At 35.4% G+C, this 23,996-nt stretch overlaps 2 protein-coding genes across 3 annotated transcripts; one reads left to right on the top strand and one right to left on the bottom strand.

Moving 5' to 3' along the window:
- The first annotated feature begins 1,424 nt into the window (after positions 1-1,424).
- Positions 1,425-13,201, top strand: LOC120630011 (cyclin-dependent kinase 8). The gene is made up of 8 exons (XM_039899128.1): positions 1,425-1,820; positions 2,658-2,909; positions 3,701-3,890; positions 5,066-5,279; positions 6,208-6,376; positions 8,820-8,936; positions 10,998-11,070; positions 12,525-13,201. The coding sequence occupies exons 1-8, from the start codon at positions 1,575-1,577 to the stop codon at positions 12,653-12,655; spliced, it is 1,392 nt and encodes a 463-aa protein (XP_039755062.1). The 5' UTR covers positions 1,425-1,574; the 3' UTR covers positions 12,656-13,201.
- A 370-nt stretch (positions 13,202-13,571) lies between these two features.
- On the bottom strand, positions 13,572-21,688 carry LOC120629961 (mucin-2-like). Of its 2 annotated transcripts, none has more exons than XM_039899056.1 (3): positions 21,574-21,688; positions 15,545-16,543; positions 13,572-14,911 (listed from the first exon to the last, which is right to left on the bottom strand). In XM_039899056.1, exons 1-3 carry the CDS (start codon positions 21,605-21,607, stop codon positions 14,748-14,750), a joined length of 1,197 nt encoding a protein of 398 aa, XP_039754990.1. In that variant the 5' UTR covers positions 21,608-21,688; the 3' UTR covers positions 13,572-14,747. The 2 variants fall into 2 exon arrangements, with proteins under 2 accessions (XP_039754990.1, XP_039754992.1); XM_039899058.1 differs by having other exon boundaries at positions 13,572-14,908.
- Between the last annotated feature and the right edge of the window lie 2,308 nt (positions 21,689-23,996).

Below are 23,996 nucleotides of genomic sequence, written 5' to 3'. Positions count from 1 at the left end.
AATTCTATTAATTAGTTCAACCAGATATACAACGCCAACCATGGTTCTTTATGTTCCGTAATATGAATCGTTGGGTGTCATCCACAATAAGTCGGCTGCGTATCGGTCATGCCTGCACTGCACACATCTCAGTGAGTTGAAAATACGGGACCACTCCTTGTATGAATGGGGTCTTGACGAACGATCGGTCGCTCATATTCTGTTTTCCTGCCCGAAACTCCTCCATAAACTTTTCGATGTCCTTCCTACTCCATCAAATGTCGAGAGTTTTGTTATTCTAGTTTATAGTCGTAAAATTTGGATGTAAATATATTCAATCTAACAAAATTAAGCTTTAAATATCCTATCACGATTGATAATATATTTTCCTTTCAGTTATAAACACTAACCAAAGGCCACACTCCATTACGTACGGCTAATTTTGGAATAATAAGATTTATAAAAAGTAGTGTATATTTATATATTTTTCTTTGTGGATGTGGATCTTCCAAGTTAAGTCACATTGACAAAATACAACGTTTTTGCACACTTTTCATTTTGCAAAAGCTAAAAAAGCAAAAGAAGAAGAAGAAGGTTTACTTACTAATAATAAGCAAAATAATGAATTATTTACATCGTGTATTCAACAAAGAGGAGACAGTTTTTATCTATGTTATTAAAACTATTAAATTTAATTATGACTACTTACTTACTTACGAGTGAAATGTTACACTAGCTAATTTTCCTTGGCTTCGCTTTTGCAGCCCAAAACACACACCACAAAACCTTAGGCGCACAATTTAATAACTTAAAAACTAAATGAAATATCGCAAAAACAAACTTTTCCTTTGGCTACGTCATGAACGACATTTGTGTGTCAGAACTCACAATTGGCATCTTATTATTTCCCTCTAATGCTTTACGTAATGAACTTTCTTTCTATAAGTAGCAATCAAGGCAAATAACAGATAGTAACAAATTAAATCAATAGTAAATACTATCAAGACCACAACACTTTAGCAGTAAGACTGGGGAAAGCAGTAACAAATCTGGCAGGATATTAAATGAAAAAATAGAGTCCCTTACTCCCTTAGCTTATTCCAATTTCCAACACTTGTTAGTCGGATGCCCATTTTTACCCTAGGAACCGCCCAAATCAAATACCTAATGATTTGGGCGATAAACCGATGTCTGTAGAAAACCCGTTTCAGTAACTCTTAGGTCAGTCGAAGGTTAATGTATGACTAGGAATATCCTTAGACTAGGCGTTATTTATTAATTGCTTCGTGAAATATTGTGTGTGAAATATTATAATATCATGCTCTTCACACTGCACATAACACAACACCTGAAAATCTGAAATCTCATTAATCTGTGACAACCTTCCATTTGACAACCATACTTGATGATATCCTACTTAAAAATCTGTGGTGAACTTCAGAAGACAACGACAGGGACGATTAAACACAGACTATTAAATATTAATTTCGTTACGATAATTTTATTGCTTTGATAAATTTAAAATAATAAGTACCTGAAAGTGAATAACTGAGTCACTTTTTGAGCTTGTTTAAGTTTGTTTGTTACCTGACATAATGGCCGACAACTTCCAAAACAAAACCATGGCATCAGTTATGATGGATTATGAATTTAAAATGAAAACTCAAAACGAACGATCCAAAGTTGAGGACTTGTTTGATTATGAAGGTTGTAAAGTTGGAAGAGGCACCTACGGCCATGTTTATAAAGCCAGGAGAAAGGACGGTTCGGATACTAAAGATTACGCCCTCAAACAGATTGAGGGAACTGGCCTTTCTATGTCGGCTTGTAGAGAAATAGCGGTATATCAATTGACACTTTCTTAGTGAGATCATTTTGCTCTCTTTCCTATAGAACAAGTCACAACTCTAAAACGAATTTTCGATGTGTACATAGAATGTTTACCACTAAGACCATGGTGATAACTATATTTTTTAACATTAAAACTAAAGAAGAGCCCACAAGAACTTGCCACTTAGCACCCATCCCTTCCTACACTAACCCTGGTTATAATCAACTCTACAAATTTTTAGCAAAAGCCAAATGGTTCCTCTGTGGAACTCCTCTGTATCTCTTATATTAAAACCTAGCTCACCTTAAACAATTTGAGCAAGTCTTGTGAATTATTGTCACAAAGCTCTGTTTACTTGTATCAAAATATGATAGTCATGTTTAACTGCTATACCAGAAGTTAAACATGACTATCATATTTTGATTGGGCTAGATTCTAGGATCTTGATGATTTCCCTTGATCAGAATAGGTAGTGCAATCTTGAGAAATTTTGTTATGTTATCTTAATTTATTTAAAATCAGAATGTGGATAAGTAATTCTACTAGTTCGGATTTATGTTTGTAGATATTACTATGTTAAAATTTCACACAAAAACACTGACTTTATTGTTATACAATTTTACACAACCCTTATTTGAGCAGCAGGGTGGTGTAAGTTATGTTGCACAGGCCTTTTCCATAACAGGGTATCTCTCTACCCTGTGGGCCTGTCTCTAGGCCTATGCCTATTAGCCTTTATTAGACTTCTTTAAGTATTGCTGAGGATGATAGTATTTTAAAGAGTTTCGAGTGGTTATCATAAACATAAAAAAAAAATCTATAACAATATCATTCTTTAATTTTACAGTTACTCCGAGAATTGAAGCATTCAAATGTTATTAACCTTATACGAGTATTTCTATCACACACAGATAGAAAAGTATGGTTGTTATTTGATTATGCGGAGCATGATTTATGGCACATTATAAAGTTCCACAGAGCTGCGAAGGCTAACAAGAAATCTGTAATGGTCCCTAAAGGCATGGTGAAAAGTCTACTTTATCAAATTTTAGATGGCATACATTACTTGCATTCTAATTGGGTTTTACATAGAGATTTGGTAAGTATATATGAATATTTTAATAATTGTTGTTGTTGTGATGTAGATAAAAAAATTTATATCTGGATATTGTATATTCAGATTCAAAATTCAAAAAATTCAAAATTCATTTACTTCAAGTAGGCCTTTTGAAACGTCACGTCTGTCGCTGTGTAGTGACTCTTCCACTTCATATTTCATTATTATTATTATTATTATTATTTCTAAATAATATATATATATAAAATGAAAAAATAATATATATAAAAAAAAAACAACAATTTATAAAAAAAAAACACTACTCGCTTGCGGGGCTTTTGAGCGACCAAGCAACCAGGGGGCAGGGCTCTAGAGTGAGGAACCTCACAATACGAGCCTTTTCAAGGACTACCTACTGCCTTTTGTATCTGACCCTTGATCCAACAACTAAGCAAAAGCTTTTTAAGAAGTTGGTTAAAGCTTTTCACCAGAAGACCATTGACTGAAACAATAATAACGATAATTATTATTGTTATAACACTGACTCACTCAAGGCACCCTTAAGGTTTAAAAACTTTAAGGGCTTTAGGCTGTAGTCTATTAAGCAGTAGTACTGTGTAATTTTACACACCAAGTAAATAGTTTTTAGCCCAAAAAAATATTTTTTACGCCTTGTAGTCGCTAGATTTGCAATTATCTTATTTTCAAAAGCCAAATGTCAACTGTTAAACCGGTTTTAATGCACAAGTGCATTTAAACTGCAACTTTCTGCCGCTTTGCAGTTCAAATACAATCCACATATAAACTCTAAACCATAATATGTTTTGTTCCAGAAACCAGCCAACATTTTGGTAATGGGTGAAGGGCCAGAAAGGGGCAGGGTGAAGATTGCTGATATGGGATTTGCGAGACTATTCAACGCGCCGTTAAAACCACTTGCCGACTTGGACCCTGTGGTTGTCACATTTTGGTACAGAGCACCTGAGCTGTTGTTAGGCGCAAGGCATTACACTAAGGCTATAGGTAGGCAAAGTTTTGCTGAAAACTGTATTAGCTGTATAACAGAAGTTAGGTTTATATTATGGAAGTCCATCGTATGAAAATTTGTGTTTAGGTTAACAAATTAGTGAAACTCATGTTTAATGATATATAAAAATTCCGAAGTCTAAGTTGTTAAATAGGAGTTGGAGGTTCATTTTACTGAACGTTAGCGCGTTACCTTGGGGTATATCATCATCATCATCAACAAAACATTACCGGTCCAAAACATGACACAGGATTCCCCTCGGAATGAGATAGGTTTAGGCTGTCGTCCACCAGGCGGGCCAAGTGCAATTTAAAGACTTCACAGACTTTGAAAACTCATGTAGCAAATTTCCTCACGATGTTACCCTTAGATAGATAGATAGATACCCTTCACTGTTAAAGGGATATTTTAATAGCTTAAATTTGATGGTCCAATTCTTGAGAACGGCAGGTGAATAGTCGACATGGTGGGACGGGATATACTGTGGTATAGCAGAAGAAACGTATCACAAGTTTTACGCACACAAAGTGCATTTATGTCGTATGCTGACACTTCACATACTTTTCTACAAGACGAAGTGACTATAAACTAGTTTACAGTGCAAGCTTTTGAATTGTCGAAGCGCTCCCTCTAAATATACGTGAGGCAAAATCGCTTGTAACATTTAAAAACGCGGTGAAAGCATATTATCTTGCTCAATAATGACGACTTTTAGTACCTTGTTTGTGTTTATTTTTTTTATCTACTTATGTGTTCTTAAGTATTTATGTATGATTGAGTATCCATTACTTTATTATTTTATATTTATTTATTATATTTTTCTTATTTGTGCAATTTTGTTTATGTATTTGTATTTAGCTATTTCAATGTAGGTTTATAATAATTTTACACCACCTGTCCGCTCTCGCTCATCTTGTCCTAATCCAAAGGTTGCCTGGCAGAGATCGCTACTAAGCGATAAGGCCGCCTTTTGTATTCTACTTCTGTCTTCGTATTTCTATTGTTTTTTTTTTATTTTCCTAACTTCATAGTGGTGTACAAATAAAGAGTTAAATAACAATAAATAATAATAATAATAATTCCCCATGCAGCGTCGCTACACCAACATCTTGGAAACGAGCATCTATTGGATCTCTGAACAAATTGCTAATACCAAATATATAATTTCCAGATATATGGGCAATAGGATGTATATTTGCAGAGCTACTAACGTCAGAACCAATATTTCACTGCCGCCAAGAAGATATCAAAACAAGTAATCCTTACCACCACGATCAATTGGACAGGATATTTAACGTCATGGGCTTCCCACAGGAGAAGGATTGGGAAGATATAAGAAAAATGCCAGAGCACGCCACCTTAGTGAAAGACTTCAAAAGGTCAAAGTAAGTGGGACATCTATTATCATCTTCAGCATATTAATGCCTTACTGATCATTGCTGGGCACCGGCCTCCCGTCTCCCAAAAAAGAGAGAGCTTAATGGCAAAGACCGACCATGCTGTGCCAATGCATGTTGGCAGGCTTAAACTATTATTATCATGGAACGGACATGCCTGTTTCCTAAATCCTGGCTGGTATTGAGAACTTTAGAATCAAAAATCTAATATGTCATCAATCGTGATCTGTAGTGAACCGCTTGAAGAACAAGGCAGTATTTATTTATAACAAGTATGTAGATAGTTGATTAAAATTATTAATACAAGTTATTAAAACTGTGTGGTAAGCCGATTTCTATGATTTTTCAAGACAGATTTGGCTTATGCATAATAAAATATTAAATAGACCGGTCTTATAACATATTTTTGTATACTTAAAAGAAATTTGGTTTTCTTTGAGTAGCTTATTGTTGTTGGAACCCTTGCGTCGGATAACGGCAATCTAAACTTACAGTAATTTAAACTTTTACAAATTAAAAGATATATATATAACGTATAACCGAATAACGAAATACTGTTGAATGGTGCATAAGGATATTTCATACGGAATCAACCTGTAAAAATATGAAATCAAAAGACAAACAAACGAATTAAAAACATTCTAAGTGTTTATTTATTACAACCATATTGAAGATCAAAGATCGACTCACGCATAGTACCTATTCTAAGCGATGCGTTTAGACCTAATAAAGTGACAGGAGTTACTGTATCTTCAGTAAAAGTGGTTAACTCAAAAACTTTTAGTGTGTCGGATTCACAGACGTCTTAGAGATATTTCAGTTTTGATTTACACGTTGTATGTATAATCTATAATCATATTTTGATAAGGAACCCTCTGCGAAAAAAAGTCTAAATTCGAATTATTTAATTTTTCAGCTACCAAAACTGCTCACTCAGCAAATATATGGACCGGCACAAAATTAAACCAGACAGCAAGGCATTTAGTCTTCTACAAAGGCTTTTGCTAATGGATCCCAACAGAAGAATAACTTCCGAACAGGCCATGCAAGATCCTTATTTCTCCGAGGATCCTTTACCAACGCAGGTATTAATTTGTTTATTTATTCTTCATATTTCGCATAGGTTTATTTCCTGCTAATTTATAAAAATTTTGTGAACCACTTTAATTCAGCCCTGGACTGCATTTTCATCATGCTGGCATAAACCCTCTCGGTAACATCATACCGGAACTCGAAATCGGTTGGTGATACGTCTTTGTACAAAGACGGATGGCGGCGGCTGCCAACAACGGTAACGATGTTGGCAGCCAAGCGATTAGCGCCTACCAACGACTGGAGCCTCCCACTAGAAGACATACAGAGCTACAAGAAGAATACGAAATATTTACATGGAAGGATAAAGAAGTATTTAAGGCCAAACAAGAGATGGATGGATTGTTTACAAGAGAATATACGAGTATTAGTGAATATACGAGTAACAGCTAACATATATGACTGGAAGAAGATATGGGTCGACCTCACGTATTCTGGGATAAAGGCAATCATAATCATCAGCCATCAACAGCTGCGCCAAGTTTTCCTATTTTCGGATTTCCTCATCAAGTCGATGCTTGCCACTTTTCGGAGGTCGTGGCTCCATCTAGTTGGGGGGCGTCCGACACTCCGTTTACCGACACGCGGTCTCCACTCGAGGACCTTTCGAATCCAACGTCCATCGGTCCTCCGACAAACGTGACCAGCCCACTGCCACTTTAATATGCTAACACGAAAGGCTATGTCAGTTACTTTAGTTCTTTGGCGAATCACTTCGTTACGGATCTTATGGCTCAAAGAAATACCAAGCATAGCTCTTGAAATAAAGATGACGAGGTTATTTTCTGCTTGTTAGAAAATCTGAAGTAGAATATCGGAAGTATTTTCGCAAAACAGCATTGCAGTGTTCCAGTCTAAAGAGCGTGGTTGCCGGTGTCATTACAGGGAAATGAGGCTCATCACCTTAATAGACTGCGCCGCACTTTAAAGGGCGTGTACGTCACATACCCTGCGAAGTGTTGCTTTGTTTAGACGCGGCGTGTTTTCATTTACAATCAGGTGGGCCATGCTCGGTTCGTTAATTATTACGCTAAGAAATGAATAATCTTTCTTGCATTTGATAGCCTAATACTTGAGGAAGCTGTAGGCTATTTAAAACCACACAACGACCATTAGGAGCCGATAAATCCAAGTACAAGTAATAGCGTGGGTGGCGACGTTATCGTCCGGTATATTTATTGTTTATTTATACTTAGTATTTATCTAGTTTTAGTTTCTTCACACTAGTAATTTTGTGAATAGAAAATGGGATGACGTAAGGCTAAAGCGATCTTTCATAGACAACCTTTGACGTTACGTAAGACAAATAACGTCAGGGTGATTACGTATCTCGCGACAGGCTGCGACAGGCGTACATTTTGCAATCACTGCTGTCAAATGTCACTTTTCCATAAAGTAAATAAACAAAAGTGACGTTTGACCGCGGTGATTGCAAGATGTACCCTGCCGGATGGTGCGGCGATTTAATTTATTACAAAAGAAGTGTAAGGTTTTACCTCCTTATTGCGACGTGCGAACATATTGCTTCAGATGCAATGACTTATAATAGTAGTATAGATAGGAAGAAGATGTATGTGCTTCGATCAAAAATGTACTATAAGTCGTAAAAATGTAATAGGCCCGTTTTGACATTTGTGCAAGACCATAGAATGTAACTTGGAACGAAACTGAAAGAAACAATAAAACAAAAATCAATTATATACAGTGTTTTAAAAATACGTAAATTTTTTTGGGACGTTAAATAATATGAAAGAATATATCGCGAGTATTCTTTTTGCGCTTACTTTATAGTAGCAAGCAATTTATAATTGTTGCGAAACGTTCCGAAAACAGTTACGTTCTCAGTCTTTTTTTTTATACTAGAGCTGTAACCATTTTTTTACTGAATATCGAAATTAAACATTGTGTTGTAATCTTTACTGCAAAGAATGAGCTTGGTTCTCAAAATGGGTTCTAAATAAGGAGTATGAGTTGATGTATCTGACCAAGCGGCACATGACTGAAGCGTCCCCGCGCGCACTGCGCAGTTTTTCGTTCCTCATCTTGTAAAGTTGACTGTGCGCTCGTTTAAGTTTGATATATATTGTTTACTATTATGTTAACTATGGCTCTTCTATTTTGGACATTAATTTAAACATAGTGATTTGACTCGATTTTTATGTTTGTTGTTATATAGTACTAACTCTGTTTCAACATGTTGAAAAGTGGACGTATAAACAGCCAGTCACGCGTATTGGTTGTGATGTTAAAGGAATACTTTGAACGAACGAACACTTTACAATACATAATAATATCAATCAAGTACTGATACAAACTTGAATTGATTTATCGTGAGTATCGAGTCCCGAGTCTTATGGTTCCATAACTAGTTACGTCTCGATGACAAATGTCAAAACCTATTACTTTTTTCCGACTATAGATATTTTATTTCCTCAGGATGTCTTCGCCGGCTGTCCAATACCTTACCCAAAGAGGGAGTTCTTGACAGATGACGATCAAGATGATAAGAGCGATTCCAAAGCGCGGCAAAATCAACAGCAACAGCAGCCCAATGTAAGATTGTATTACCTAATTTTTTTATTTCTTTTATGTAAGAAGTATTAGTTCCTGTTTTATTTTATTTTGTTTGAACCTTCTAATCTGAGGAAGTAACTGTCGTATTTGTTTTGTTTTTTTTTTTGTTTTTGGTAATCTTATTCTTGAGGAAGTTTATAAGCTTAGGAGCCGAACAAAAAATCGGTTGGGGTATATTTTGATGAATAGTCGTTTAGGAAACTTATCAGAAATTGTACGGACGAAGTAGATAGGGATAAACACAATGTGCCACATTGGATAGAAGCAGGCGTTACTTTCGGAAAATCCGATGATATATTATGAAAATTATGCTTAATTTTCATAATATAATGTGCCATCCTTTGAAACGAAGAAGTTTCCACAAGAAGGGCGATGTACCTATAACACACCAATGTTCCCACTCTATTTCATTAATTTCAATCAATCATTTGAGCGGCGATTGCCCAGCGGTTTCTTCAACTTTTCGTAGTTTTGTGCGTTTTAAGCTTTTAAATATCACTTGCTTTGACAGTGATTAGGAAATCATCGCGACGAAACCTGCATACCTGAGAGTTTGATCTCAAAGGCGTGCGAAGTCAACCAATCCGCATTTGGCCAGCATGTTGGACTACGGCCTAAATACTTCTCATTCCGTGCCCTGTGGTAGATAGGTGATGGGTTAATCATGATTATGGTGATGATGAATCATCGTAGCCTATCAAATATAAGAAGGAGGGGTTCTGAGACTCACTACTGGTTCAAAGTCAAAGTCAAAAATATCTTTATTCAAGTAGGCCTATAGGTGGCACTTTTGATGCGTACATTAGAATTACACGGTAGTGAGATGATGGCGATAACCACATTCGTAAACTTAAAACTAAAGCTACGAGGGTTCCAAACGCGTCCTGGTCTAAGAAGAAGCCCACAACAAACATAGCCGGGTGTTTTTTTTTTGTTATCACCATCTCACAATGTCATTTTAAATTATTAGAAGAGCAACCTGGTTAGAGCAATAATTTACACCCAAGCCTTTTTATCGATTACGTAGTCCTTTATTCTATAATAGGACTATATGCTTGCGTTTAATACAAACTTTGAACTTTTTAAGAGATATCTCCAAGATGTCAATTGGTAGTTTATTGTAGAATTGTATGCAATTTCCTTTAAACGAATTATGAATTTTATGTAACCTAGTATATTGCACTGTAAGTTTATTACTTCTAATGTTTAAATTATTGCAGTAACATTTTTTCTTAAATTTAGAAATGTTTTTATGAACGTACATTAAATTTTCAAATATATACTGACTATACACTGTCATTATTTGGTTCTTCTCCTTCGTCGTCTACTTCATTACTGAAGTGTCCGGATTCAAGTTCCATCGTAGCGATTTTTACTACAGCCTTCCATCCTGATATCATATCCTCGGCCTTTTTGATAGCTTCTGTGATAGTGACTTTATTTGGTCAGACCAGCGACGAGGTGATCGGCCACGTGGTCATTTACCCTCCACCATACCTACAAGTATTAACTTATCAATATTACTGGGCAGTGGTCGAGCAATGTGACCAAAGTAGCTAAGAATATTCTTGTAGCACAATGTGGAGAGCCTGATGTTAATACGTAGCTGCTCGAGGCAAGAGCAACTGCTGAGTTTCTTGCCGGCTTCTTCTAATCTAGAATCTGCCTTCCGAACCGTTGGTAGAGTCACTACAAACAGACATAGTTGACGTTTCAAAAGTGCTTATATTAGGCCTACTTGAAATAAATGAATTTTTTAAATTTTTGAATTTTTGAGGTTGGAGGCACTACTGGTTACCTTGGTACTTAATAGGGTTGAGTTCACTGAACATTAGCAGTAAAACTTTGATAGTTTATAGTTCCTCAAAAACCTGCCATTTTTTGTCTCATGTAATACTTATTTGTATGGATACCGTCTTTCGATTAATACGAGTATATTCAGTGGCCGATGTTGTTAAAAAAAAACATAAAAAAAAGAAAATGGTGGACTCGTCGATATTCTTTCGCCTTAAATATTCAAAGGCGTTTATTTTTTTCCAGACACAGCAAAACCAAGTGCAAGCTAACAACCATGATCATGCAGCCAACAATGCTAAGAGAATGAGAATGTCAGGTTCGTTTGTTTTATTACCTTAGCGACAACTTACCTACCTTACCTTATTACCTGTTATATCTCCTCGCCTTTGGTTGCCGCACTGATCGCTATGTAAAGCTAAGGACGCCAAATTATGTAGTACCTATATATTGTGTTGTGTTTGCCTTTTTTGTACTTTTTGCGGTGTGCAATAAAAAGGTATTGATTCATTCATTCATTCTTACATATAATAGCGTAGATGAGACTGGGAATTCGGTTGAATTTGACATCTTGATAAAGATAACTTAGTTCCATAAAAAATATCCTATGCCCAGTGGCGGGCAAATAGGGTATGCAGACGATATAAAATTAAGAAAATCACCAGTAAAAGTTGTTTTTTTTTGTAAATGAAAAAATGCTTTAATAAAGAAAAACAAAACAGAATCAAAAGTACTTAAACATAACATATTTTGCACAGATAAAAAGTGTGCCTTTTCTCCGAACTAGTTGAGACTGTGTCTCGGAAAACAGGGCTAACCCGCTCGATGACATAGCTTAATAATAAGAAATTAATATCACTTGTATGTCCAAGTACTCGTGGTCATAAGTGTCCATGTCAGAATGAGTGTTTGTGTCTGTGCGTGTGTGTGTGGTTGCGAGTGTATTTATGTGTGTGTGTGTGTGTGCGTGCGTAAATGTAACTATGAACAGAGTTATAAATACATTAAGTATTTATAAAATTCACTCTCGGTAGGCCTGTATAACTCTTAAATTGCCTATCTTTAAGTTTTATTATAACTCTTACTGGAGATTTTCTTCATTTTATATCATCTGCATACCCTGTGTATACCCTCTATGCGGCACTGCCTATGCCCATCCCCAGATTCATCATCAAGAGTTTATAACAGTCCACTGCTGGGCTTAATACCTCTCTTAAGATGCCCAAAGATGCCCAAAGTTGGTAGTAGTAGCACAATAGACACACTGCTGCCCCTGAGTCGCCTCATACGACACCCGTGGAAATTTCCCGCATGCTAAAATGTGCCAAATTTCATCAAAATTTGTAATGTAGTTGGACCGAACATAAAAAACAAACCAAAACAACGCATCGTATTTATAATTTTATTATAGATATAGGTTTAAAAAACCAGTTTACAAAAGACGGGTCCAATTATTATGAGCATTAAGTGTTTTTCAGTGTCTGGGTGTTTATATGTATTTTCTAAGTATTTATGTATATATAATTCATTAAAATATTCATCAGTCATCTTAGTACCCATAACACAAGCTACGCTTACTTTGGGGCTAGGTGGCGATGTGTGTATTGTCGTAGTATATTTATTTATTATTATTTATTTAATTATTTATCGAACCTACAAACAGTTTGACGTGGGCAGCGCCTCTTAGCCTAGAACAGCCTCTAAGGTCTGTTACCTAAGACATACGTCATTTCATTAATTAATTTTGTCAATTCGTTTATCCTTACTTTGTAGGCCAAAATCAAGGCAACAACACCGGCGGGGGTGGTCAACAGGAGTTCCACCAACAACAGCAGATGATGTTCGGTGGCCAACAACAAGGGTCTAGTAACCAACAACAAGGCAACTTTCAGCAAAGGTTTTAGAAAGTCTAACTCCAAACCACCACAAATTATTGAATGGAACTGGAATTCCTACGACAACTATGAACTGTGGGCAACAAGGAAAAGATTTAAACACAGAAGAGGTCAGATAGAGGTTTTCCAACAACTATATTATGGCTTTAGATGGTCAAAAACAAGAAGCAAGCACATCACAACAATGACATTTTTAGCAAAGGTTTTAGACTTTAATTGACTCGTGATAACATTGTTTTCTAGAAAATTATCCAATATCGTTTGACAATATGGCACGGGCGCGCAACAACAATGAGTTCCGAAGGCAAAAATATTATGTGTGACCCCGGCTCCACAAGTTGGTTCCATCGTTGGCAGCAATGTGTGACAGTAATTCCCAATGTTGGTGCCACTGTTGGGGCCAAAAAATTTGCCGATCAACACTTTCGCATAACAGCGTTGGAAGTTGGTGATGACGGTCTGTTAATCTTGATATTTTTGTAAATACTAGTGAATAAGGTGTAGTTTATTTTGAAACACAATGAATTAAATAAAATATTGTCCTTTTGTAAATCATACCGTCTTTAATTTATTTTTTAATACTTTGTTAACATTAAATAAGTAAAAAATACATATAAATTTAATGCTTATTACAATATAATAAAATAATTATTTTAATCTATGGACGGAATCAATTTCTTTTTATCAGGGTTCGTTGCATATAAAAATCAGCGGATTTAAACTCCGTTTTCTCACTTTTCTTATAATGCAGACACATTTTTTTATTACGTTTTAGTGTACTAGTTGTACGTATCACAATAGTAGAGTGCAAGCTTGAAACCTAAATAAAATCATAAAATTAATGGAGAGATTTTGGATGTTGTTGCTTAAATAAAATTAATAATATCAAATTTTTTTTAATTCGTTTTTTAATTCGTATATATATATTTTTTTTTTAATTCGTGATTAATTTCATCAGATAGTTATAGGTTATTGTGACTTCCCGGATATTCACGAACCCTGCATATTAATAAATAAGTCATAGTCCATCAACTTTGGAGTCACGCTTAGTATAAAGCGGCTTGAGCTATTTGAGCTGTTGATGGTCGTGAGATAATTCTATTGTCGTAAATTACGTTGAACCTTTCATAATAAGAAAGGCTATTCTGAACGTACCTGTATTTTTACATTATCAAGAAATGCTCAACATGGTTTTCTTACTAAATTTTTCCTCCTTAGGTGGTTTTCACCAGGGATGTCAGAACGCGCTATTAAGTGCGTGAAATCCAGTAATAAGATCGCTTCATTTTTATAGTTTAGCACACCCCTTGTCGCCCATCCCTTATGGAAGTGCTGCCTTATCCAATTTAATGTTATTTATGCCAGGTTATCACAGAAGTCTACAGTGACAAAGTGATGACCCTGATTGGTTGTCGCAGCGAAGCGTGAGCGTATCTTTAATTCAGCCAATAAAAAAGTCAAAGTGAAAATGTTACAATCACAAATACGACGTTAAATCTCAAGGTCATCAGACTTCGATCGACATCAGACTTCGATCGACCTAAACTATTCTAGATTTAGCACTCCTGGGCCCCAAGTTTGGAATGACATGTCTCAGTGGTTTCGAAAAGGATTCAATAGATCATTGTTAAAAAATATTAAAAAACGTTTATATATAGTTGGTACCTAAGAGTAGCCTTTATCTTGGACGCTTGGTTACCGTTATTATTTTTTATTAGTGCTATGATATCATAGATTGACCACTGAGATACAATTGGTTTAGCAGACTTAGGGCTCTGGATCAAAGATGATCAATACTAGAAAATAAACTATAAATACTTATACAATGTTAAAAAGGTGGGCAGAAATTACATCAATCATATTATTACAATCTGTAGTGCTACCGTAACAGATATACCAAGCACAACAAAGAAAACACAATTTATCATTCCGTAACAACGAATATCTTATTCAATCATATTACTTTGTATTAAAGAAGCTATAAAAACTTATTACACACAACATTCCTGTCTATTTGAACACGACTAGTTTATGCGTGATGTTATGACTGCTCCGTCGATAGTTTTTTTTAACTTTTGTGCAATCAATTTTCTCCGTTATCTCATTGTCTTACCGGCGAGAATTCCACGACAGTTTCCGGGGCATTATGCACTATGGTGTATTGGGCTTTGTTTAGCTCTTCCCTGTTGAGTTTTTTCTTGTCAACAGGCCTTATGCGCGTGCGCAGTTTACCGCATCGTCCGTCTGTCACTTTTTCGTACACTTCTGAAAGTAATTCAAATTTGTTTGAAACTGTCAACATATAAAGTAAGGCTTTGAGATACAGGAACAACCCAATCTGACTCAGGACGTCACTTTCCGTAGTTTAACACGCCAACCACTATACCAACGAGGCATTTAGGAAAATACTGGTAGGTAACAGTGGCCACTAAAAGTCTAGAAAGTGTACCTACTGTATTTAATGGACTTGATAGTGTAAGTTAGCGCGTAAAACCTGTACTTTAACCTAATCAAAAGAAATGAAATGACAAGTAATAACCATTTCTAGAGTTAATGCTTTAACTTTATAAATGGTAATAATAAAACAAAATAAAAAAATTGTACTTTATAAACAATCTATTAAAAGAAATTATTAAGTTTGTCTTTTTTTAAATAAGGGCTCTTCTAGTCCATATAGATAAATCTGCACTTAGTTTTATTTTATACTATAAATGCTAATGAACAATTTTAAAATGTCATTGATACTTTTAGAAAAGAGCAACTGCTGATTTTCTTGCCGGTTTGTCGTTACAAGTTGCGTTCCGAACAGTCGCGGTGGGTAGAGTCTCGACAAAGAGACAGATTTGACGAATCAATAAGGCTTGAAAGAATATGAAAATTATTACATAATATACTCACGTTCTTTCCTGAAAGAATTGTGGCAGGCCATATGGCACAATGAAGGGAAACCTTTCAACGTATTTGGATTTATGGGATTTACTCCCGTGGGGGTGCTACAGATAGGTTCCTTTCTTCCTTTACAAGAATTAACACATCCATCGTAGTTATTGGTCTTTCTCGTAGACTTTCGCCGTTTAGTCGTTGTTGGTCGAACTGTTGTCGTTGGGTTTATATGTATATTGGTAATCGAACCTCTTGGGGCTTTGACGCGTACAGTCAAAACTGGTCTTGATTTCAGAGACTGAGTAGTTGAGTTCAGAGGTCGTGGAAATGAGTTCGGAGGAACTGCTGGTAAACTTGGAACAGCTGTTGATGTAACTGGTAACACAGTTGAGTTTACATTAGTGTTAACACCTGGAAACTGAATTGGATAGACTAACACCGAACCACGTGGCCAGGCAGGTGCAGATAAAGTACTCAGGATTTGTGGTGGTATGCCAGGCTGGAAGGGTGGTAATGTTGCTTGAGTGGCTGGAACTGCAGTGGTTGACTGTGATGTGGAGGATGTGGCAGTTGGAGTGGTTACTCGATTTGGTACTACTGTCGTTTGAGTCATTGTTGGTGGTGAAGACGGTATAGCAGCTTGTTCGATATTCTGATTCAACTGTCCCCTTGGATCAAAAACTATAAGAAAGTTCGGTAAATCGTTATTCGGTGGATTTTCTGCAACTTGCGACATTATTTCTGGTGTTTGACGAATTTGCACTCCCCCATTTTGTAACGGACGTGAGGTAGCATTCTGAGGCTCTGGGGCGTTAGGCGTAGGCCTTGAAGTGGGTGGTAATGTCGAAGTTGTTCCGGTTGTAGGTTGTGTAAAAAGTGCTGGATTCTTGGAGGTAAACGGTGAATCACTTGTGAATATCTCCGTTATAGGTTTCGGCGTGAAACTTGGATCGTTGACGAGGTTTGCAGCGAACCATTCCGGCTGTGTTTTTTGGCCTTGGCATAGTTGTAACACTGAAAGAAAAAGAAAATGCTCGGTTAAGTTATTAAATATAAATTATTAATTATTCAATCCAATGATTAGTGGTGTGTGTTTATAGTTGAGAACTTAAATATATATGTAAATGTGTGACTCTTGAGTTCTCCATGGAGTGGAGAGTCCTGAGATAATCCTACGAGTCCTGAGAGAATTCCGAGCCATAGACCAATAAAATGCGCTGATGACGGAACGCATTTTGATTGGTCAATAACTCAGGATTCCTCTCAGTAACATTCAAAAATATTCGTCAGTGGATATCATATGAGTTTAACGTTATATATACCTACGTAATGTATAACATATATGAATACTACTTTAGCTAAGCGAAATGAAGGATTACAAAATTTAAAATTCGATTCTAAATATTAAAATCTCTAATCTCGAAAATTCCGCTCAGTTAGCCATGAAGTTTGAAGTCCAAAATTTTAATTATAATATTTTCTCAGATCCGTAGTTAAGTCTAGTCAAGGAAAAGATATTTAAAAAGTAGAGACTAAAGCATCAGGCTTCCTACAAAGTTATCTGTATACATGCAACAATTCAGTGCGTTGTTTTCTCTTCTTTGCCGATCTTCACAACTGGGAGCGGAACTTAAACGAGTTTTCAAGGTCCACTTTTTGCGATTGCTCTCCCTAAGGTCAAGTCCCTCGATGGGTGACAGGAATGTTATGTCGTTTCATTGATTAATCTCGTGGATACGATTGTATACATTTCGACTGCAACGATTCCTTCATTTTACAATTGAATATAATAATAAGCATGATGACAGTAACAAAGAATCGGGAAAATACTAAATTTTTTTATGATATATGATTAATGTGTTATAAAACGTATTTTTATTTAAAATCTAAGTGAGATTGATTTTTTTTTGTAAATTAATAAAACGGTTAAACCAGGCGATCCGCCATAACAGTTAAGCCGAATTCAAAATGACGACGTAAATTCTATATAAACATAATTTTGTACTGCTTTGACTTTTAAAATCTCTGCGTAACAAGTATTTTGTGATTTCAAAAAATGAGTTGCTACGAGTAAGTTTTGTGTTATCAATACCAAAATCAATAATCTTAAGAACAAAGAGTTACTAAAGCTCTAATTTGCGTATGACATCACGGATTCGGGCATGACACCCACCCACCGTGCCCACTTGCTAAATCACTGGAATATGGAATAGGAGAGGATTAAATCCGTTTATTATACACATATATTATTTGGATTTTATATTCTTTTCCCGGGGATAGGTATAATTGTCTCCTGCCCATGCTAGCCGTGCTGAGCCGTGGAAATAATATCTAAATAATATATGTGTAATAATAAACGGGGGTAAACTTCTTCTATTCCCTGTTCCCGTTCTTTAGCAGTTTGACACCTTAATTATATACCTTGTCGGGGGATATAATCGGATTATATACCTTGTCGGGGGATATAATCGGGGCATTTTTGTTTCCTGCCCGTGCAAGCCCTGCAGATGGTAATGGAGTTTGGAAGCAGTTATCATTCATCTTCCATTTGAATATTTAAAAAAATGTAGGTTATAGGAAAGATTCTAGGAAACACACCTATCAGGAAATAAGCAACGGGAAATAATTGATAAATAGCAATTCTAATATATGCAAAATGCCCTAGGTATGAATTTAGTAGGTTTTGTAACAGTACAATTATAAATGCCAATTTATATAATTCGCATAATTACGTTTATTATCGTATTGGATGGTTCAATGATTGATGTTGTTTTAAGTAAGAATAGGTATTGGCATTGGTTCATTGTTCATTAAATATTGTTGAAGAGTAAATAAGTAGATACTTATGTTAAAGCGATTTAACTTAAACTCATGAAGATATATTGCAGGGGGAAAAAAAGGGGACACCTTGTTTTTTATTAGATAGCAGACCTACATGCAGCTTTAGTATTTTATAACTAATAACCAATAAAAAATTATTATCTCGTTTAATTATTGCTTAGGTACAAAAGTGAAAGTGTTTAATAGTGTAAGTAGGCATAATTTCATTATACAAAACATGGCTAATCTGACAGCGAGATTGTATGAATGAAAATGAACCCAGGTATCATAGTTGTGTCTTGTATAGATATAAAGTATTTATCACCAAGAAATACCTGAATGACCAGGTTGAAAAAACAATAAATTCTAATAAGACACTTAATGCTATTGTGTTAAAGAGTATTTTCAATTGTATGTATCGATAAATGCGTTACTTGGTTGAGTTAAGGCTTGCGTACACATCACAATGCAAGAATTTTAAGTAGGTAAGTAAGGTAGGTTTGAATGGTATAACTACACTTCTGCCACTGTCCTAGACATTATATTGCTACGAAAGCAATATCTAGGTTTAGCTATTAAAAAGAAGAAATGAGAAAAACATTGTCTCTTACTACTAAAAATCCACTACATTTTATGCTAACGAGAACGGGATATTTTCAAGACCGTCGCCTACCGAATTTATAGAGATATCTACGTAGACATAATATGGCCCTGACTTCCAATACAGTGTACATTATTCTAAACATAACATAACACAACAAACATAGATACGCACGCACGTGCCTACACACACACACATACACGCACGCACAGACACGAAAAACTGCAAACACCCCGACGTTTTTTGCGTTGGGGGTTAAAAAAGTTGCGTCGGTAAAAAAGGAGTTCCTACTCTAATAGCATATGCATTACATTTCATTACATAAAACACTTGCATAATTTGCCGGAAACATAATAGTTAGATAGGTACATTAGTGATTTGCATTCGATGAACAATGTCATGAAAATTAATTTCCTTAAAGGACATTTATACAAGGGCTAGTGAAAAAGGTCTAAAATGATAAAAAACTCTTGTTGCACAGATATTTTCCGGGGACCAATCATCATACTCATCACGTCAATCAATAGACGTTCCATGCTAAACATATGGAATGCCAAATACCACGGTGTTTAAGAAGAGAAGATACGCAGAGATAATTATTTCATCAGCTGTATTTAGGTACATTTAAGGTCGGGATTACCTAGGCAACAAGTACCTGGAGGAAAAGAGCTCGTCCAGGAAAGTACTATTGATATGCTTATAACAGGCACTGAGGGTGAGAACCTAAACCTAATGGTTGTAGGACACAGAGCGACACCTTGTGCCCTGCGAACATGCTCTGTTTATAGGCCATAGTTTTATATCTATCATTAGATGCGACATCTGCTTTGTCATATATATTCAAATGCGCACATACTTATACGCAAATCAAACGCAAACGAATAACGGGTTTATTAATATTTTTTCTTTTCCAAGTTTCCTTGATCCAATCTCCAAGGTGCAAGATACCTATCACTTTGCACACTGTTATCGGTTCGGTTTAGCTGTTAAGCCGTATGTATCTAAACCGCAACGAAGGATACTTAGAATCCTACTGTGATGATCTTAGAGTGCTTTTCCAGGAGGAAATTACCCTTCAAATTAAGTTATCCTTCTTCTTTAAAAGCAAGCTATCTCTTGATCAAGATTAAACACACTCGCATTTATAGTACCTAAGGAGAAACTAAGTAATATTAATGTCTGGTGTATCTGTTGAATATATGTTATTATTCCGAAACGCAGCCTATATCCATGATATTAAACCATAAATCACTTGTCAAAACATTACACCAGCGTTAGCCAACAATACACCTGTAATGAGAATTTGGTACCTATTACAAATAGTTGTTGCATTATGCCGGAAATAAGCAATTTAACAGCAAAAGTTAATTATTTTTAATATTTCAAATTAAATCGATTATATTAGGTCGGTATGTTGTGTATACATTATCAAAGCTAAAGCAATACTAGCAGAGGTTGCCTGTAAGAGAATGCTTGCAGCAATATGGCCTCCTTTGCATGCCTACAATTATTTGATTCTTTTATTTGGTTTATTCTTTATTGTATGTATATTTTGATGATTGTGTAAAATAAAGTACTCGTATTTCTTCAATGTGTTCTGTGTGCTGGGATTCGAACTTGTACCCTCGAAAGTGAAGTTAAGCTCCTACCCACTGGGCTATAACCGCTACCTAAGCTAGATATATGTATTTTATTTAATTGCATAAAACACATAATTTGAAGGGCATTAATTAGATCATACGAGGCTAAAAGTGAGTACTAAACCGATACTTTTATTCTTAAATTTCTTCCAGTGATATGCTACTATACTTAAATAACTGTAAAAAGTTGTCATAAAAAATTACGGAGTGACAGCCATAACATTAGCTGCTTATACTTAGGGGTCAAATAGGGTCACTGATTACTAGGGCAACAGAAAAAAGGTGATGGTCTAAGATAGTAGTAGAACAACAACTCAATCATACCTTTAAACACAACGACGTGTAAATGTGATTTCATGCGACATTACAAAGAAGTATAGCTATATTAGAGTTGTCAATTTTAAAGGTTAGGTTTATATGAAACTGAACTCCATTTACTAATTTCCAGTCTAAAATTAAAATCATGTTAAGAGCACTCGGCTAAGAGACATGATTAAGGTGTTAATGATAATTTTAATAAGTGAGGGTTCTAAAGCTGAGATGTTTGAACTAAGGCTCATAAAGTGCAAAGCAAGAAATATTTACTTAAACTCTTACTTTCTTACTAAAAGGCATCGTCTCTATCTACTCAAAAGCTACATTCGACTATTGCCTTTTTGGATAAACGTTAGCCGTTGTTTTAAATAAGTCAAACAAGAGGTGAAAAACCGAATCTTCGCGTTTGTTTTTGTCAAAATAACTACGCAAAACTTGTTTGAATTTACTTTATAAGTACCTAAGCAGTTAGCAGCCATATTTGTCCAAATCACACACGTATCATTGCATCCAAACAATAGGTGAAAGTATCACAACAGGACTAGCTCGTAGTAAGAATTGAATTGTATCACGGTTCAATGGAAAATGTTGAAACGGTATTTAACGGTTACTTTAATTGTATTTCCGACCTTATTTGTATGAATATAAGATAGACAATAAACACTCACGTGATAAAACGACGAGCGCGAACGCGTGCTCCATACTGGATGGTCGCAGTTGGTCTGCTATTCAAACAGCCAAAGACCAGTCCGAGTAAAACCAGTACAACAATTCCAGTAGCTCTCAAACGTATACACGTTCGATTAACCGATTGTGATTCATGGTTTTGGTTGTTATGAAATCTGGCACGTCGAACTGCTGGCTATTTATTATTTTTATTGTAAGGTTAAGTTTGTTAATTAATTAAACTTGCTTAAATAAAGATTTTAGGGTTGGGAAGGTTATAAAAGGCTTACAAAATGCTCAAATCAGACAGCCATCAAGCACAGCTATGATTTGCTGCAGAAATACTAATGGCTGTAGTACTTCCCTAGACGAGCTCTGTCTGTATATTTTTGACTCAACTAATCAAGCTCAACTTGGTTAAACATAAATATACTTATATACTAATACTACATAACTTTAACCACATACCTACTATGGTTATATATCATACAAAAGAGAAAAAAAAATATAAAAACATAAGATTAGATAGGTATGTCTTAATAAAACAAAAACAAATTGACCTTAATGTGCTGGAAATACTCGTATTTTCCCAAAAACCGTCAAACTCACTATATCATCAAGAGATATTGACTTCACAACGCCAAATTGCGAAGTCTCGCAATAAGGTATGCGTTCTGGAGTCGCGGATTTTAGCTTCAGTGCATAACGTGGACTTCCGGAAATTCATTGCGTATAATGGACATTTCTATCCAATATAAAAAATAGTTCAAATCGAAAGCAATCGGTTATGCTTTTATGTTATTTAAATCCAGACACCTAGGTAATTTTTTTTTTATATATTTATTTAATACCTAGGTTATACTTGGCTTAAAATTGTAAAAAACTATCATTTTAGCAACTTGCTAATTTTCGTTGCCTCTGCTTTTCCTAAGAGTTGAACAATTGGTAGAGTCCGCAAACAGGCAGATTTGTCGAAATTGATTATAAAATATGTCTTCTAAAGATTTAGGAACAAGGTATTTGTACTTATAAGAATTTTGAAATTATTAGCAAACGTTGTGAAAACATGTAATAAGCTGAACATTCACTTAGCTCACAATATAGAAACTTGACAAGAAAAAAATAATTACTTAATAAAAATAATTAAGTAATTACGCCTGACGAACTCAGGGTGGCACTTGGCTGGACGTGACTACTCGCATACCCTGTGAAGTGTTGCTCTGTACTTAGTCGATGGGTTTCCTTTAACCATCAGGTGTGTTATGGGTACTAAGATGACTGATGAATATTTTTATAAATAACTAGCGTACCCAGCCCGCTTCGCCGGGCTAGATTTAGCTTTATTTAAAATAAAGCTAAATCTAGCCTATTTAAATTTTTAATTTAAGTCTCATAATATATTAAATCATTTATTTCTCTCCGTATTCATTCTCTTCTATTCTCTTCTCGAGCGGGTGAAGATAATTTCTACACCCATGTAAACCCAACAATAGAATATCATCATTGTAAATAACAGCTGTATTTGACAGTTTGACAGTTCAAAAATAGAAGAGCTCCGAACGTCACCAAACTTTACAGGATTGTTCGCCAGGTCAATCCGGAGATTCCCTGAAAGTTTCATTAAAATCGGTCCAGAGGTTTCGAAGCCTATACGGGACATACCCACACACTTTCCCTTCTTTTAAGTATATATAGATAGATAGATAGATATACATAAATACTTAATATATAAACATTAACACCCAAACACTGAAAAACATGAATGTTCATCACACAATCATTTTCCAGCTCATCTGCTTTAAAACTTTTTTGCAGCTTTAACATCATGGTTGGTATATTGATCTCCATTGGTTCGAGCGCAGCGGATACTAATAATTAACTCAAAACTATCGCATTGATTGTCTGCTATGGAGTTCCGTCCTCCATATTAATTATATGGATCGAATTAAAGACCTCCTCTATTTGAGAAGTCCAGTTAGTTTGGAACAATGAAGAATCCAGTTAAAACTTCTTGTTAACTCAGAGAGAATCTAGAATATAGTACTGAAGTGTCCGATCACTTCTGTTGACTTCTATCATCAATTAATCAAGATAGCTTTTATAAACTTTTTATGGTAGCAACAATTTTGTGTAAAAGAATCGCAGTTTGGAATGCCAATATTATATCCGAATCTGCTATGATTTACAATTCTTAGGATACAAAGCACATAAAGCACATAAATTTCAAAGATCTAATACGTTCTTACGTGTTAAAAGCCACTCATAAATTCGTATTGGAGTGCATATTTCTTTATTCGTTCATATTTTAATTCGGAAAATTGGAGAGTTCGTTTTGAAGTTGTTTATCAGTACGATTTTCTTGCCGATTGTTATTTTAAGCCTATCGTTTTTAGTTACAGCTAACACAAATGCCACAATTGGAAAG

The sequence above is a fragment of the Pararge aegeria genome, chromosome 15 (assembly GCF_905163445.1).
Source record: "Pararge aegeria chromosome 15, ilParAegt1.1, whole genome shotgun sequence".
NCBI lineage: Eukaryota > Metazoa > Arthropoda > Insecta > Lepidoptera > Nymphalidae > Pararge > Pararge aegeria.
The sequence above is the reverse complement of the archived record's forward strand: the minus strand, read 5'-3'. Positions and strand labels throughout refer to the sequence as shown.

Bases quoted from the DNA above. Each gene is read 5' to 3' on its own strand.
- LOC120630011 (XM_039899128.1), top strand. From the start codon at position 1,575: ATGGCCGACAACTTCCAAAACAAAACCATGGCATCAGTTATGATGGAT. The intron at 2,910-3,700 runs GTAAGTATATAT...GTTTTGTTCCAG, and splicing joins GGGTTTTACATAGAGATTTG to AAACCAGCCAACATTTTGGT. The intron at 3,891-5,065 runs GTAGGCAAAGTT...TATAATTTCCAG, and splicing joins GCATTACACTAAGGCTATAG to ATATATGGGCAATAGGATGT.
- LOC120629961 (XM_039899056.1), bottom strand. From the start codon at position 21,607: ATGGAGCACGCGTTCGCGCTCGTCGTTTTATCAC. The intron at 16,544-21,573 runs GTGAGTGTTTAT...TTTTTCTTTCAG, and splicing joins CGCGCTCGTCGTTTTATCAC to TGTTACAACTATGCCAAGGC. The intron at 14,912-15,544 runs GTGAGTATATTA...AATTACTTTCAG, and splicing joins CAATTCTTTCAGGAAAGAAC to AAGTGTACGAAAAAGTGACA.